The 15,614-nt window shown below is 40.8% G+C and overlaps 1 protein-coding gene across 13 annotated transcripts in view; it reads left to right on the top strand.

Moving 5' to 3' along the window:
- Positions 1 to 15,614, top strand: part of TNRC6A (trinucleotide repeat containing adaptor 6A) — a 42,965-nt gene that overhangs the window by 23,454 nt on the left and 3,897 nt on the right. For 6 of the 13 annotated variants that reach the window (XM_042863954.1, XM_042863959.1, XM_042863958.1 and 3 more), the window contains 17 exons: positions 1,853 to 4,444; positions 5,275 to 5,439; positions 5,780 to 5,955; positions 6,251 to 6,331; positions 6,761 to 6,812; positions 8,205 to 8,347; positions 8,693 to 8,839; positions 9,012 to 9,149; positions 9,381 to 9,509; positions 9,623 to 9,700; positions 9,952 to 10,162; positions 10,765 to 10,797; positions 12,376 to 12,510; positions 13,930 to 14,088; positions 14,484 to 14,624; positions 15,126 to 15,233; positions 15,433 to 15,614. The exon at positions 15,433 to 15,614 is cut by the window's right edge and continues 40 nt beyond it. In XM_042863954.1, the coding sequence (XP_042719888.1) occupies positions 1,853 to 4,444; positions 5,275 to 5,439; positions 5,780 to 5,955; positions 6,251 to 6,331; positions 6,761 to 6,812; positions 8,205 to 8,347; positions 8,693 to 8,839; positions 9,012 to 9,149; positions 9,381 to 9,509; positions 9,623 to 9,700; positions 9,952 to 10,162; positions 10,765 to 10,797; positions 12,376 to 12,510; positions 13,930 to 14,088; positions 14,484 to 14,624; positions 15,126 to 15,233; positions 15,433 to 15,614 (4,670 nt within the window). The remainder of the gene's footprint in view (positions 1 to 1,852; positions 4,445 to 5,274; positions 5,440 to 5,779; positions 5,956 to 6,250; positions 6,332 to 6,760; positions 6,813 to 8,204; positions 8,348 to 8,692; positions 8,840 to 9,011; positions 9,150 to 9,380; positions 9,510 to 9,622; positions 9,701 to 9,951; positions 10,163 to 10,764; positions 10,798 to 12,375; positions 12,511 to 13,929; positions 14,089 to 14,483; positions 14,625 to 15,125; positions 15,234 to 15,432) is intronic. The other 7 variants (XM_042863957.1, XM_042863966.1, XM_042863965.1 and 4 more) reach the window with 5 other exon arrangements.

Here is a 15,614-nt window from a genome sequence, read left to right on the forward strand (position 1 = left end):
TCTTCTGAATGAATGCCTTCCAGTTCTCCTAAGGATACTGTGTGGTTCCCTCCACCAAGAGCATGGAGCTGTGGAGTCAAGTAATGATTCAGATTTGTTGTTCTAATTCAAAAATAGAGAATTTTCTCATTCTCGTGGCATTGCCAAGTTCCTTTTGAGAGGCATTAGCACTCAAACAAAGTCTCTTAAATTTTGAATTGACACCACCTTCGCTTCTCAGTTCAGCCACTCATGCTTACCATGATAAACCTCAGCATTCCCCTTCTTGCAGTGGAATCAGAGTGCTGGGAACAGGCTCCTGCCAAGTCATCTTCAGACGCTTTCTGTGTTTTGAACAGTTATTACTAAAAGTCATATTTTGTGTATGTTTTAACCTCTATGTAGATGGCAGTTTTAAATAAAGTTTTATTAATGTTTTTAATAGAATAGGTGCAGTCTGTAGGGGGTTGGAGCACAGTGGGGCTTGAGGCTTCAGTTTGTGCACAGAACTGGTGTTGCTGGGAGCAGAAGGGAGAAACCACAGGGACCAGTGGCTTCCCTTCAGACTTCACACTTAAAGTCTGTTTCTAAGAAACATGAGAAGATTATAAATTAGTACTGTATTATTTAAAAACAGCCAATCTCTACGTGTTCTTGAGAAAATTATGGATTGATACCTGTAGTGTTTTGTTACTGTTAGCTCTGTCTGTTAGCAGGGACAGGTACAGCTTCATAAAGGTCGACGTGAGTAGCCTTCTCTAGACACATGTAAGGCACGTACTGTAAAAATCCATTTGGAATGAATATGAACACATGCTTTTTCCATGTTCTAAGTAAAGGCAAAAACAAACCCAAAAACATTGCTTTTAGAAAAGCAGACTTTTTTAAAAATGGAAGTGTTTTTATACTGAGCAGACAGGTGACTTGCACCTGAGCATATGTTGTTTCAGTTCAGGAAAATAGTAAGTGAACTGAGAGGTGTTGTATTTGTGTTTTGTTGCCATCTTCATTGCTGTATTTCCATGTGCCTCATACTCCAATAGTCTCATGTTGCAGTGCATTTGTGCTTTGATTTAACAATTTGGGGGGAAAAAATCTCTGCAATAAAGCTTTAGAAATATGAAATGAATATTGACAGCACTTAATTTTATAGCAAATACTTTGTGACGTGTGTACTTAACCACAAAATATTTGGAAGTCAGTTGAGATGTGTGTCTTCCTGACTCCTGGACATAATCATCCTATTAATTAAAAAAGAAATGGTAGCTCGTACATAACTGACAGTAAGAAGTAGTAGTTGAGTTGCTGCACTATATCTGTGTTCCTACAGCAGCAGAACTTTATATTGGCATTGTGATTTTTGTGTCGGGTTGTTGTTGTATGAAAGAATTAATTTGTACCTGAGAAAACATACATAATATCTTTTAATGGTGTGTATTTCTGCAGCTGTTGTCTCAGAACATTTGCTGCTGCTAGGTCAGTTTAATATCCAGCTTAGATTACTGCCTTTCAGAATCTCTTTGAATTTAAACACACATGATTTTTCATAAAGTATTTTCTATCTGGTTATACAGAGCATTAAAAGAAACCAAAGCAGCACTAATAGGAAGAAATAGAACTGTACTTTCTGTGGTGTTTAGTTGTGCTTTTTGTGAGAATTCTGCTTTGTGCATGCAATGAGAATTGTTCTAGGTTATGCCCAGGGTGATGTTCTGAGCAGGTGTGCTGTAAAGTTTTCTCTGTAGTTTTCAGTGACTCGTGTTAAAATAAGCAAAATGATTCTTGACTTAGTGTGCATTGTTTTTCTTCTGTTTAATGAAGTACTAATGCTGTGTTTATAATGATGGTCTTGGACTTTCCTTCTTCTCTTTAGATCTGAACCACAGTGGTCTAGGATCCCATTATGAAAATTCTCACTGGGGACCAGTCTCTTCAAATAGTGAATCCAGCACAAACTGGGATAAAGTTATTGTAGACGGCTCTGACAAAGAAGCATGGCCATCAATCACTGGCAGTGACCCAGAGTTGACATCAGAATGTATGGACACTGACTCTGCCTCTAGCTCTGGGTCAGAGAGAAACCTCATTATAATGGCTTCAGGGAGCACAGGTGGTGAAAATGATGGCATTCGAAATGGCATCGGACATGGTTCTCAAAATAAGTTTGTGGTTGGTAGCAACAGCAATAATGTGGGCAATGGAAGTATTAATGGGCCGTGGGGTTTATCCCATGGGACCATAATAAGCACATGTCAAGTTTCTGTGGATGCTCCTGACAGCAAATCTGAAAGTAGCAACAATAGAATGAATGCTTGGGGCACCATAAACTCTTCATCAAATGGAGGGTTAAATCCAAGCACTTTGAATTCAAATGGCAACCATGGTGCCTGGCCTGTATTGGAGAACAATGGACATGCCCTGAAAGGGTCTGTAGGGAGTGGTAATTCTGGCACAAATATTCAGTGCAGTACCATAGGTCAGATATCTAACAGTCAGAGTATTAACTCTAAAGTGGGTGGTTCAGCCCATGGTTCCTGGGGAAGCCTTCAGGAAAATTGTGATTCTGAAGTAAATGGTACAAGGAAGGTTTCATTCAGTGGGCAACCTCAAAACCTTAACACTGAAATGAATGGACCAAATAACACTACTAACTTTATGACCTCTAGTTTACCAAACTCTGCTGGTTCAGCGCAGATTAACGAACTGCCTAATAATACAGGGCATGGGGCCTGGCGTGTGAGCACAATGAATCATTCTCAGATTCAGGCCTCTCCAGTTACAAATGGCACTTCCATTTCTCACCTTAGCAATGGTGAGGCGAAAAATGGTGGATCTTATGGTACTACATGGGGTGCCTATGGTTCTAATTACTCTGGAGACAAATGTTCAGGCCCAAACAGCCAAGCTAATGGTGACACTGTGAATGCAACTCTAATGCAGTCAGGCATTAGTGGGCCTGGCAGCACTAACTTTCAAATCAACGGGAATAAAGGAGGAGGGGTGTGGGAAGCAGGGACAGTCAACTCCCAGAGTATGCCATGGGGAAGTGGAAATGGTGCGAGTGCTGGCGGAAGTAGAAGAGGATGGGGCAACCCTGCACAAAACACTGGCACTAACATTTCAAATGGTGAATGGAGTAAACTGCCTAGTAATCAGCATTCCAATGACAGTGTAAATGGAAATACCAGGAAGTTTACAAATGGATGGAAATCTACTGAAGAGGATGACCTTAACAGCCAGAGTTCTGCTGTGTCTCAGATAACTGAGCAGAATAGCGCGTGGGCCAAAACAGGTACAGGGGACGGAGAAGGTAGTACAGAGAGCACTGGATGCCATGAAGACAGAGTAGCTACAGAAGGACAGAACCGAGAGAGAAGAAAAGTTGACCAGCATGCATTACTCCAAAGTATAGTAAACAGAACTGACTTAGATCCACGTGTCCTTTCCAATTCTGGTTGGGGACAGACTCCGATCAAACAGAACACTGCCTGGGATACCGAAACATCACCAAGAGGTGAAAGAAAAACTGACAATGGGACAGAGGCCTGGGGAGGCTCTGTGACACAGACTTCTAGCTCAGGGGGATGTGTGGATAGACCTAGCCCTAATAATAATGATACCTCATCTGTATCAGGGTGGGGAGATCCAAAGTCTGCTACAAGGTGGGGAGACTCCAAAGGGTCAAATAGCCAAGGGGGGTGGGAAGAGGATTCTGCTGCTACAGTAATGGTCAAGAGCAATCAATCATGGGGAAGTGGCAAAGAGGAAAAGTCATCTTGGAATGACACGCAGAAGATGAAACAGGGATGGGTAGAAGGACAGAAGGCCAGCCAGGGTTGGACTGTTTCTGCCAGTGACAGCTGGGGTGAAAATTCAAGAAGTAACCATTGGGGTGAGACTAAGAAATCCAGTTCAGGAGGTAGCGACAGTGACAGATCAGTATCTGGTTGGAATGAGCCAGGTAAATCAAATTCTGTTACGTGGGGAGGTAGTAATAATACAAACCCAAATAATTCTTCAGGATGGGATGAGCCTGCAAAGTCTAATCAGAACCAGGGCTGGGGAGACCCTCCTAAATCCAATCAGCCTCAAGGTTGGGGGGATTCATCAAAGCCAATCAACTCTCCAGAATGGAACAAACAAGATGTTGGATCTTGGGGAGCGCCGCCTGCCACCAATAAACCACCGGGCTCAGGCTGGCTGGGGGGACCAATGCCAGCCCCAGCAAAGGAGGAGGAGCCCACTGGCTGGGAGGAGCCATCCCCTGAATCAATACGCCGCAAAATGGAAATTGATGATGGAACTTCTGCTTGGGGTGATCCGAGCAAATACAACTACAAAAATGTGAATATGTGGAATAAAAATGTCCCAAACAGTAGCAGCAGTTCAGACCAGCAAGCACAGGTACATCAGCAGCTACTGTCTTCAAGTGCCATGTCTAGCAAGGAGAGCAGTTCGGGTTCTGGTAAGACTTGACTTTACACAAGCTTGTGTTTTCATTTAATTGTAAAACAGTTCTTTTCTACTTGTTTCATATAACATATTTTAGATTCAAAGTGGAGAGGTGAAGGTGGCAACGTTAGTACCTTTTTATTATCATTATTATCTTTTAAAGGGAGAATGCAGGTAGATGTTCTGATATTCTTATACAGATTGGAAGATCTGTTCTCATTTTAAATAGTTTCAGTAATGTAGACTAGGCAGCTCTGCTGGAATCCTGGGGTGTGGGAGCAAAGGGTAAGTGCTAAATATATATAAATGTATATATCTAAGGAATAGGAGTTTTTTTCTTCATTTGATTCTAAAAGCTAAAAATGTTGCTGAAGAATCAAAACAAACAAGACACGTTGGGCTGCTGTCAGAATGAAACACAATTACTTTACATGCACTAAAGATCAGAATTTGCAGGCTTGTAGTTTTGGGGGCAGTAAATAGTTGTAGGTGTGTTTGCGTGGTGCATGCAAAGTATTTTGTACTATCTTTTTCAGGTGCAAGGAGATGTAGCTTAAGCATAAGGAGCAGCCCTTAGGAACTAGTATTTTAGAAATGCCTATTCTCCATGTAATTCTTTATATATGGGATTTGTATTTTTGCTGCTTTTTAATGGAACAGCTTACTGTCGTAATAATTACCTGTGTGCAAAATGTAAATGTTTGCTAATAAGCTTTTTACTGTATGCTATGGCTTTGAAAAGGCAAAACACTTGGTTCTTTAAAGTGACTTTTAAAATCCTGCTTAAAAAAAAAACAAACAAGCAAACAAAAACATGCCAGTAACTCATACTGCTTTAAAAAGGTTGGGGAGAGCCTTCTACTCCAGCCACTACTGTAGATAATGGAACTTCAGCGTGGGGTAAGCCCATGGACACTGGTACTAGCTGGGGAGAACCCATCAGCGATGCAGGAGGCACCTCTGGCTGGGGAAACGCTTCTCTTGGTCAACAGGCTCCAAATAAACCTGGTGAGTGCTTTTTGCACCATCTCTGAATAACAGTACTGAAGGTGAAATGCTTATCTTTTTTTGGAGGCTTTAATTTGAAGTAAACATAAAGCTCATTTCTGTCTGTGTTAATGGCATCCAGTGCAAACTGATGATTTTTGTTTGTTTTTTGTATCAGAGTAGCTGCTCATTGGTGTGTCCTTCACCGCCAGACCATTGTTGATCTGGCACTTGGCATGATTAAAGAAGCTACTTCTAGCTTCAGGTTTTAGTAGCTGATTTGTGTGGAGGTTTTTGTGGTTTGAAGTGTTAATGTGTTGGGGTTTTGTTTTGTTTTGTTTTGTGTTTTCTCCACAACCAGGGCCTAAATCTATGCAAGATAGTTGGTGTGGAGATGATATGCCATTGACAGGCAGTCGTCAGACCAGCTGGGAGGAAGAAGAGGATGTAGAGATTGGAATGTGGAACAGCAGTTCTTCACAAGAAGCTAACACGTCTTTGAACTGGCCACCCTATATGAAGAAAATGCCCACAAAGGTAATTGTGACTTGTGAAATGTCAAGTCCATGCACAGGTGTGAGTTGGCAATGGAAAGAAAAAAAAGTCCTGAGACTCCTGAGAATTATTTCTTGTTACTGTGTAAAACGATTCCCTCAGAAGGTTCTGTTGGGGTTTTTGCACTGTTGTCACTTCTGAAAACTAAGAACAGATTGCTGTGCTGAGTGGAGTACCATTAATCTTTCGTCTTCATTCATAACGTTTCATAGTTTAGTTTAAGCAGTAGGTGGCAAACATCTTCTGAGTGTCATGGGAATTCCTTTCTGTTTTTAAGGGAATAATGAAAGGTGGAAATAAGCAAGATGAAGCATGGATCAATCCATTCATTAAGCAATTCACAAATCTCAGTTTTTCAGTAAGTATTATGCCTTTCCTGTCAGTATTGCCTTCTTAGAGTGTTAGTTGCAGTGCACGAAAATGGAAGTTTTTGATTGTCTGAAGCTCATTTTCATAGCATTTTCCTTTTTACTTCTGTCTGTCTCCTCTGTTACTCATCCATTGTCCTTTGTACATTCTCAGTATAAACAGACTTATTTATGAAGGAAGGTGTTGTAAATGTTACCCAGGTATTCATCCAGTGGTCTGTTGTTCTGGTTAGTTGCATGTGGATTTTGGTAAATGTCTGCTTTCAGCAGATATCAAAGGAACAAAGTGCACTAAGATAGAGCCAATTATCTTGATGTTTTTTTTTCCTGCAGGTCTGAATTGAAATAATATATTAATCTCTTTGTTTTAGCTTTTAAAAAGATTATTATTAAATAATTGATTCATTTTATTACTTCAGAGAGAATCACCAGAAGAAACCATACAGAGCAATAAGATGGACATGTCTGGAGGTAAGAAAAGGAAATAACGAGATTTGACAGCTTTCCTTTCCAATCTCTTAGTTTAAATATATCAGTTTTCAGAAGTATGTATAGTAATTTCTTTTACTATATATGTGTGTATTTGTGTGTGTGTATATGAAATATTTCCTTAAAAATGCTCTTGTAGAGCAAAAAAAAACAAAAACAGACTTGTGCATATAACACTGCGTACCTGATTGCTGCAGTACTGTTAATCCAGAAGTCAAACTAACCTCATACATACAGAGCTGGCATGAAAGTATGCTTATGTGCTGTGGGTTTTTGGTTTTTGTTTTCTTAATACAAGTAGCCAGAGTGCTTTGTGGACAGCTTCCCTAAATAGGCACGAATGCTCTGAATACCACACTCGCTCCTTGTGGTTCATTCCTGGAAACACATTTTCAGTTCGAAGAAGTAAATTAATACTGAACAGTTACTTCAGCTGATATTTGAATGCCAGAATCACTTCTGAGCAGCCTTTATTTGAGATCATTTGCCATTATATTCCTCTGGCAAATGAAAAATAGGATAATTAAATTTAATAAATGACTAACTGAATATGATAGTAGGACATGTAATGGAAAATAATTGTGGTGTTGTGTTTATTGTAGCTGCACTTCTTAAGTTTAGTTGAAAATTACTTTTTTGACTTTTGGCTCATGATCTATATTGCACAAGTTGTTTGCATTTCAGATTTAAAACATAATAGAAAACCTCATGCTTAACTGATCTCAGTTCTTGAATTTGAAGTATTAGCTTGAAAATAATTCCCTTGCAGTGCATGCGGTGAGGTGTTAATGGAGTATTATGCATTGAAGTACACTGCTTTACTGCTGCTTATATTTTGATCTCCCAGCTTGCCTAGTGGCATTGACAATGGAAGCTAAATGTTAAAATGAGCTTTCAGTGAGCACTAGTATTTAAAATGTTTCCATCTTTTGTGTTGTAATTCCCCCCACAATGACTCAAATTAAAGAGCCTCTGAAATCTTGTGCAGACGAAGGGCATGTAATAAAGGTACTGCTTTAAATCCAAGACAGTGCTTGTTGTGACTCTTCAGAGAAAAACAAAAAGGTGACATTAATGCTTGACTTAAACAATCATATTTGCTTTGTTTTTGAGAGCAGGCTGAGAATATTTTGGGGAAGTGTGCAAAGTGTTGACGCTTTTCTGATTCTGAATGTGAAGTTTCTGTAGCCACTGATTCACAGTGCTCCTTTGCTTCCTTTGAAGCAAAACCCAGGCAGTTTAAAACTGAATTGATGCTTGCTGTTATTAGTACCAGGCTTGAAAGCTGTGTTCTGCATTTTATAAGCATAAACCCATTCATACTGCATCTGGAAAATCCTTCAGTGTCGTAGTCACATCTCCCTCACCTTTTAGGGATATTGCAAGATAAGAGAATGGAGATTGATAAGCATGGCCTCAATGTTGGAGATTACAATCGTGTGGTTGGAAAAGGCCCTGGTTCTCGTCCTCAGATTTCCAAAGAGTCTTCCATGGATCGCAGTCCTTATTTTGATAAGGTTAGCAGCTATCTTGCTGGTGGACGTTCTGAACTTTGACTCAGCATTACGAGTAATTATGTGTGCGCTCCGTAGCTTTCTGCATTTGGTGGAGGAGAAACTTAGTGCTTTCTTATTGATCCGTAAGATATGTTTTGTTCTTTTTAACTTACTGATATATAATACTAAGCACTTTCTGTAGCCCATTTGCAGTGCAAATAACTAACCTGATCTCTTTTGTTTTCTGCCTATTTCCTGCTGATGCTGGACTCTCATGTGACTCTTCCCTTCTGTTCCTGGCAATGGTTTCTCCCTACTGCTTGCTTGCTGGCTGGTTGTTGCGCATCGGTTTGTCTGTCCAATCAGGATGGCATTGTAGCAGACGAGTCCCAAAACATGCAGTTTATGTCCAATCAAAACATGAAGCTTCCCCCTTCAAATAGTGCACTACCTAACCAAGCCCTTGGCTCCCTGGCAGGGCTGGGTATGCAAAACTTGAATTCTGTTAGACAGGTAAGGCTGTGTGCATATCCTTGGCATGTTACTTGACAGCATTTAATACCTTTTATTATAACTCCTAGCTATTAATGTGATTAATGTGTCTTTTAGTTATAATGAAAATGTATAGGGATGGGAGAAGTAGTGGAAGGGGTTTATTGTCACTAACCATCCATCTTTTCCCCAGAATGGCAATCCCAGTGTGTTTGGTGTTGGTAATATAGCAGCACAGCCCAGGAGCATGCAGCAGCCTCCAGCACAACCTCTTAATTCATCTCAGCCTAATCCACGTGCTCAAGTGCCTCCTCCATTACTATCCCCTCAGGTAACATGTTCTTGGAACCTTCTACAGATAAGCTACCAAAATGCTGCTTCAGAAGAACTTTCTGTTTACTGGTATTGCTGATATTTATTCTGTAAATGTTTGAAAACTTAGTTGTCCTGATCAGTGTTACAGAAAATAGGTAACTGTTGACCTCAGATAGTAATGTCCTACAGCTGCTGTAACTACTTGCACATGCTGGTCGCTCACTGGTTGTGCTGCTCTGTTCTGCAGGTTCCGGTATCATTACTGAAGTATGCACCAAACAACGGTGGCCTGAGCCCGCTTTTTGGCCCACAACAGGTAGCCATGTTGAATCAACTGTCCCAGTTAAACCAGCTTTCTCAGATCTCCCAGTTACAGGTAAGCTAAAAAAGGTAGATGCTCTGTGTTCTGTTTGAACATGCAAGTAGAAACTTACCTCAGCTGTACGTTTCTCTGAAACAAACAAACCACACCAAAACACTGTCTCCTAGCGGTTGTTGGCTCAGCAGCAAAAAGTGCAGAATCAAAGAAGCATGCCTTCTGGTGGTCGTCAACAGCAGGAGCAGCAGGTAAATACTTTTATTATTAACTTTTCAAACACTTTTTTTAAATTGTCATTGGTCTTGAGCTGCGTTTCCAGTTACAAGCACTCTAAAAGTGTGCAAGAGCGAATTGGGTTTTGACAAGCTTTAAAGGAACACACTTAGCTTAATGCTGGGTTTTTGCTATGTTAATATGCACAAAACATAAAAATTGACTTATTGGCTTTAAGTGTAGGAGAGCTTTTGACTGTTGATATTGTAACTGCTCTGTTTTTAAGGGTCGATCTATTAGTATGCAGCAACAGATGATGCAACAGTCCCGTCAGCTTGATCCAAACCTGTTAATGAAGCAGCAAACACCACCCTCTCAACAGCAGTCACTCCATCAACCCACCATGAAATCTTTCCTTGAGAATGTCATACCCCATGCTACTCCTGAGCTACAGAAAGGGCCATCACCAATAAATTCATTCAGCAGCTTCCCTATAGGTGAGTTTTTTCATGCCAACTTCATACGGTCAATATTTACGTAACAAAGGACGCGCAGCCTTTCTTTCAATTTTGCCTGTAGTTTTCTTCTGAAAACAGTAGTGGTGGTTATCCTGTGAACATTCACAATTTTAACTGTAGTAGTAATTCTTACTGGGAGTCCTCCAGTTACTTTTGTTCAACAAATGGCTTTTCCCACAAGTGCACTTATTCCCAGAAACGATTATCAGTATCTCAGAGCAAAATGTTGCACATCTTGATCGTGCATCCGTTTCCTTTTATTTTTTTCTTATCCTGTGGATCCCAGTGATAAGACAAAGTCCTTTTGCAGTCACGTATCCTGAAGCTAAAGGACGTTTGGAAAGTAGAAACTATACAGAGAATCAGTTGAAGTGGTCACGTTTCTTTGAACTTTTAAAGAAAGTTTTCAATTAATCTGGAATCTTGTGGGTAAAACCAAAAGATTAATTTCTCTTCTAGTCGTTTTGTCCAGAAGAGCTTTTAGTTTTGCATTTTTAAAGAATGGCTGCCTCATTCCAGACAAAATATCTGACCGTTTATAAATACAAGTATCTCCTGTTTCTTTCTCCCTACGTTTCCAGGCTTCAGTCCAATTTCTTCTTCAGAAATTCCAGGCTTGTATATTTTCTCCTTATTTTAGGTCCCTTTTAAATGCTATCTTAATACAACTGCATACCATTTACCTCTATTTTTTTTTTTTTTTTTTACCCCTGTTTTTGTTCTTCCTTTTTAGTTTGCTTTTCTTCTGTGTTCTTTCAGTCCTGCCTTTTCTGCTGTGCTGGTTTCCTTTGCATTCTCATTGCCTTTCATAAAAAATATTTGTTTAGTTGAGACTGCTGCTGAAATCCTTGTGCTTGTAGGTGAAGTGTTATGGAACCAGGGAGCTGGTGCAGGCTGTGCTGTTGCAGTGCATGTGGCACACTGGAATTTTCCTTTTGGCCAGTCTTAATTCCAGGCTGTTACTTAGTGGTTGCTGCTGCTGTCTGGCATCAAGATTAACTACTGCTTTCATCCAAAGGGCAAGGCAGAGGCATTAAGATTGCTTAGCTATTAGAGGCACTGTTAGTTCTAATAAAAGGAACATTGAACTTTCTTGCCAAACTTCATACCAAGTATTTGCATCCCATCTGTGTTGGATTCTTGTTGTTTCCACTAGATATACTTTTTTCTTCATTTGAAATGGCATTTCATATCATTAAGCAGCTGCTTTCTCTTCTCAGTCGCTGCTACATTTCAGTAACCTGCAGTATGTGTGAATGTTTTGGGATCTCTTTGGTGTAGCCCTGTGTAGTCAAAGAGGCAGGTGGAGTTGTGCTCAATCCACAGTTAAGTGGCTTTAGGGAAGAAATAATAAGTTTCTGGAATTTCTTCACCCCTTTCTGAAAAAAAGAGCCAAGAGGAGTTTTTGTGCACTTGGAGGATATTACTGAGTGGCAAAGTCATGTGAGGAGGAGCAGAAGTTGCCAAATTGTGTTCTGGAAAATCTTGTGGTGTGTTGTTTTCTCCATGTTCTACTGTCAGCACCAGAAGATGTGGCCATGAGAGCAGGAAGCCCTGTGCGTGTTCAGGGTGACAGAATTGGTCAGAATTCACCAGACCCATCAGAAGCAGAGATCTGAGGAGTTGTGTGTATGGTTTTTCTCTCCAGTTTGACCAGTGCTGCAGTCATGTTCCAATTCCTTTACAGAATTAAGCATTTTGAATATTAAAGCCTGAATAAAAATGGGGTTCAGGGTCTAACTACAAATTGCAGTATGTACCCCACTGAATAGGGATGTTCTGACACAGCCTCCTGCTGGGAAGGAGGTCTGTCTGTTTTAGAGTTGAGCTCAGTTAAGTCCTTGTGCTTTATACAGATGAGTTCAACTGTCACACCATTGCTGCTCTGGTACTAAAATGCCACACTTTGAGATGTTGTTTACATTTTAATTTCTCTTCCACAATGGCTTCTTCCACTGCCACTTCTGCATGAAGACATCAGCTGTGAACTTCAGAGTGCTTTGCATTGCTTAGCTTAGCTTCTGTAGTAAGTTGACTGCATCAAGTGCTACTTAAGCTCATGTTTCTCGTACAGACTTGGAAGCATGAAATAACTGTAGTAGTATGCTCTTGAATGTTGATTAGAACAGTAGTGGTAATTAACAGAATAAAGGCATTCAGGCTGTCTTTCATAAGCTGTGTGTATCCTTTAGGAATGAACTCAAACTTGAATGTAAACATGGATATGAGCAGTATTAAAGAGCCACCACAATCTCGATTGAGGAAATGGACTACAGTAGACAGCATTTCTGTGAACACATCTTTAGAGCAAAACTCCAGCAAACATGGTATGTTAAAGCACATCTTTAAATAGCATCTGACCTACAACCTCTGAATTTCAAGTTCTGTGTGTAAGATGCAGGTTTGCTTTATTTATGCTTGTAGTTGTAACACTTGTGTTGCTGTAGTTTGTATGGTGTTGTCTGTGCTAAACTTGCTGCTTCTGTTGTACAGCAGCCCATAGCTTTCTTAATATTTTTAACTTACTGAAGTGATCCTGTGATGAGACTAGTAGGAACAGTGTGCAGGATTCCTTTTTAAGACTTTCAGCATGCCTATTGCTACTGGCTTTACCTTAATCTGAATTGGAAGCCTTTATACAATTTTAAAACTGGCTTTAGATTTTTCAAGCCGACCCCTGCCCCACTGTGCTGCTGTCTGTGGAGGCCAGGCTGGATGGGCCCTGGCTGCCTGATCTGGGTGGCAGCCCTGCCCATGGCAGAGGGCCTGGAGCTAGATGGTCCCCTCCAACCAAAGCTGTTCCCTGATATTTCATTCCAGTGATCAGGATTCACGTGATGTTTCAACTGTTGCAGTTGCTTGAAATTTCATCCAGTTAAAACTTGAGTCTGTAGCACAAAGGTTCTATGTCTAAAGATAGTTAAAAATGTCTCCAGTCTCCTATTACTGTTCAGTCTTCAGATTGTTTGGATATTTTTAGATTTGTCAGCTGCTTTAATACTATGAAATAGTTTGCTGCCTGAAGCATGTAGTGGGGACATCCTGCTGCTGCACTTGCTTGCTCTAAGCTTCAGCCAGTTATTAGCCGTGGAAGTCAGAAGTGTTGGTGTTGCTTTAACTGTAGGTAACGTTTTCTGAACAGTGTTACAAATTTGATCATTTGAACTCTACTGCACTAAATCAACAGCAACAGCTGTATATTCCTCTGAAACTGTAGAATATAGCTTTTTTTGCTGTATAACTTTCAAAGTTCTGACAGGATTTGCACAGAACTGTGAATGTTGCTTTTGTTCCCTGCTCTGCTGCCGGTAACTTTTTCTTTTCCTTACAGAAATGTGAGTAAAACTTAAGAGCTTTCCAGTAGTTAAAGGTCTTTTCAGTCTTAGCAGGTACTTTGTCAGGAGCATTCTCGTCACAGAATATTGCTCTGTTTGTTATCCAGCTGGAGTCTTACATCATGGTTTTATTCTCTTGAGTTAATATTTTAGTTAAATTTATAAATGTATTGGTTTTGGGACAATGGCATGGGATTGCATTCTTGAGGTCTTCTGGTCAGTTACTCAGAGACCTTCCATTTTAGATTATGTGCACTTCTATGACTGTCTGTGTAACTCTACATGATAACAGAACAGTATGCTGGCATGTATTTTATGACTGCTTCACATGGGCTTGTTGTTATTTTACACGTGTGCAATTTATACCCAGAATTGTCTGTAGAAAACATGACTTTTTTTTTTTTAATGTAGGTGCTATTTCAAGTGGTTTTAGGCTGGACGAGTCTCCGTTTGTTCCATATGACTTTATGAACAGCAGTACTTCACCAGCCAGTCCTCCTGGATCTATTGGGGATGGCTGGCCCCGTGCCAAATCGCCTAATGGCTCTAGCAGTGTTAACTGGCCACCAGGTATGCAGTGCCACCACTTACTGCTTGCATGGCTCTTACTGCTCTGCATTCTTCCAGATCCCTTGGTTGTTACATGGTGAGGGTCACAAAAACATACACAGAAAGCTGGGAAGGACTGTGCTTTTACCTGATAAAAATTGAGGGCAGTGGTTTGATTGCACAGAGAAACGTATCTCCCTGCTTGGAAATTTTACTCTGATGAGGTGGGGCTGAAAAACTAGAAATAAGAAGGTGAAGACTAAAATGAGTAAATTAAGTACTTAAGAGGTCTGGGATTGTAAGTCATCCACTTATCTTAGCAATACGGCTCTGCCTCCTGATTTAAAAAAAAGTAATAACAACCATGGGGAAAAAAAACCAACACAAAAACTTCTTTTCTGAATCTCTGTTCCTAGAATTTCGTCCTGGTGAGCCATGGAAAGGTTATCCAAACATCGACCCTGAAACTGACCCTTACGTCACTCCTGGCAGTGTCATAAACAATCTCTCAATTAATACTGTGCGGGAAGTTGACCACCTCAGGGACAGGAACAGTGGTACGTCCGCGGGCGCCTTGCTGTGGGTGGTGCTGCAGGCTTCTTGCTGTCATGTAGAGCAGTGGTTTGTTTGAAGATACATTTGCTGCTTTCTCATCTTCTTGTTTATCTGTTGTGTTGTGGATGTCGTGGCTGGATGCTCATCTTTGGATCAGACACTGTTGCTTGATGCAATGCAGCAGATATTCCAAGAATGCAGTTAAGAGTGAGTGAGCAGCACTGATGGGCGTTCTGGTGTAATCCTCCTGAGCACAGACAGGCAGTCTGTTGGAAAGCAGGCAGTCTAGCCACTGCAGTAATGGAATGAGCTTTGCTTGTGGGGAGTGAGCGCAGGGTGCTTCCTGATGTTGAGCATGCTTGCCACCACTTGCCCTCGGTTAAGAATGAGGACTCAGAAGAGTGGAAAAGGTCCTTTGTTTGACTCTGCAGACATGTTCAGTCTTCTGATATTTTTGCAATTTTGACACACTGTCCTGTGATGGATTTCTATTTTTGTTGTAGGGTCATCCTCATCTTTGAACACCACGCTGCCTTCAACTAGTGCCTGGTCATCCATTCGTGCCTCCAACTACAATGTTTCCCTCAGCAGTACAGCACAAAGCACTTCAGGTAATGTCATCGTGCTCCAAGCAGAGGTTTTGTGCCTTTCATGTGCTTCAGTGACTCGCTGAGTTGTCAATAAAATTATTAATGGGGTCTCATCTGAGTGGTAACTCAAGTCTTTATTTTACTCTCATTTAACAGCTTTTATTTGTAGACTGATGTGAGTTCCACAGAGTATTGATTTCTTGTTGTCTTTGTCTTCTAGTAGCCAGAAACAGTGATTCCAAATCAACATGGTCTCCTGGATCAGTCACTAACACCTCTCTGGCTCATGAGCTGTGGAAGGTCCCTTTGCCACCTAAAAGCATCACTGCTCCATCCCGCCCACCTCCAGGGCTAACAGGCCAGAAACCACCTTTGTCCACTTGGGATAATTCCCTTCGTTTG

This window comes from Lagopus leucura, unplaced genomic scaffold (assembly GCF_019238085.1).
Source record: "Lagopus leucura isolate 7727_CA_CO unplaced genomic scaffold, USGS_WTPT01 Super-Scaffold_760, whole genome shotgun sequence".
In the NCBI taxonomy this organism is placed as follows: Eukaryota; Metazoa; Chordata; class Aves; order Galliformes; family Phasianidae; genus Lagopus; species Lagopus leucura.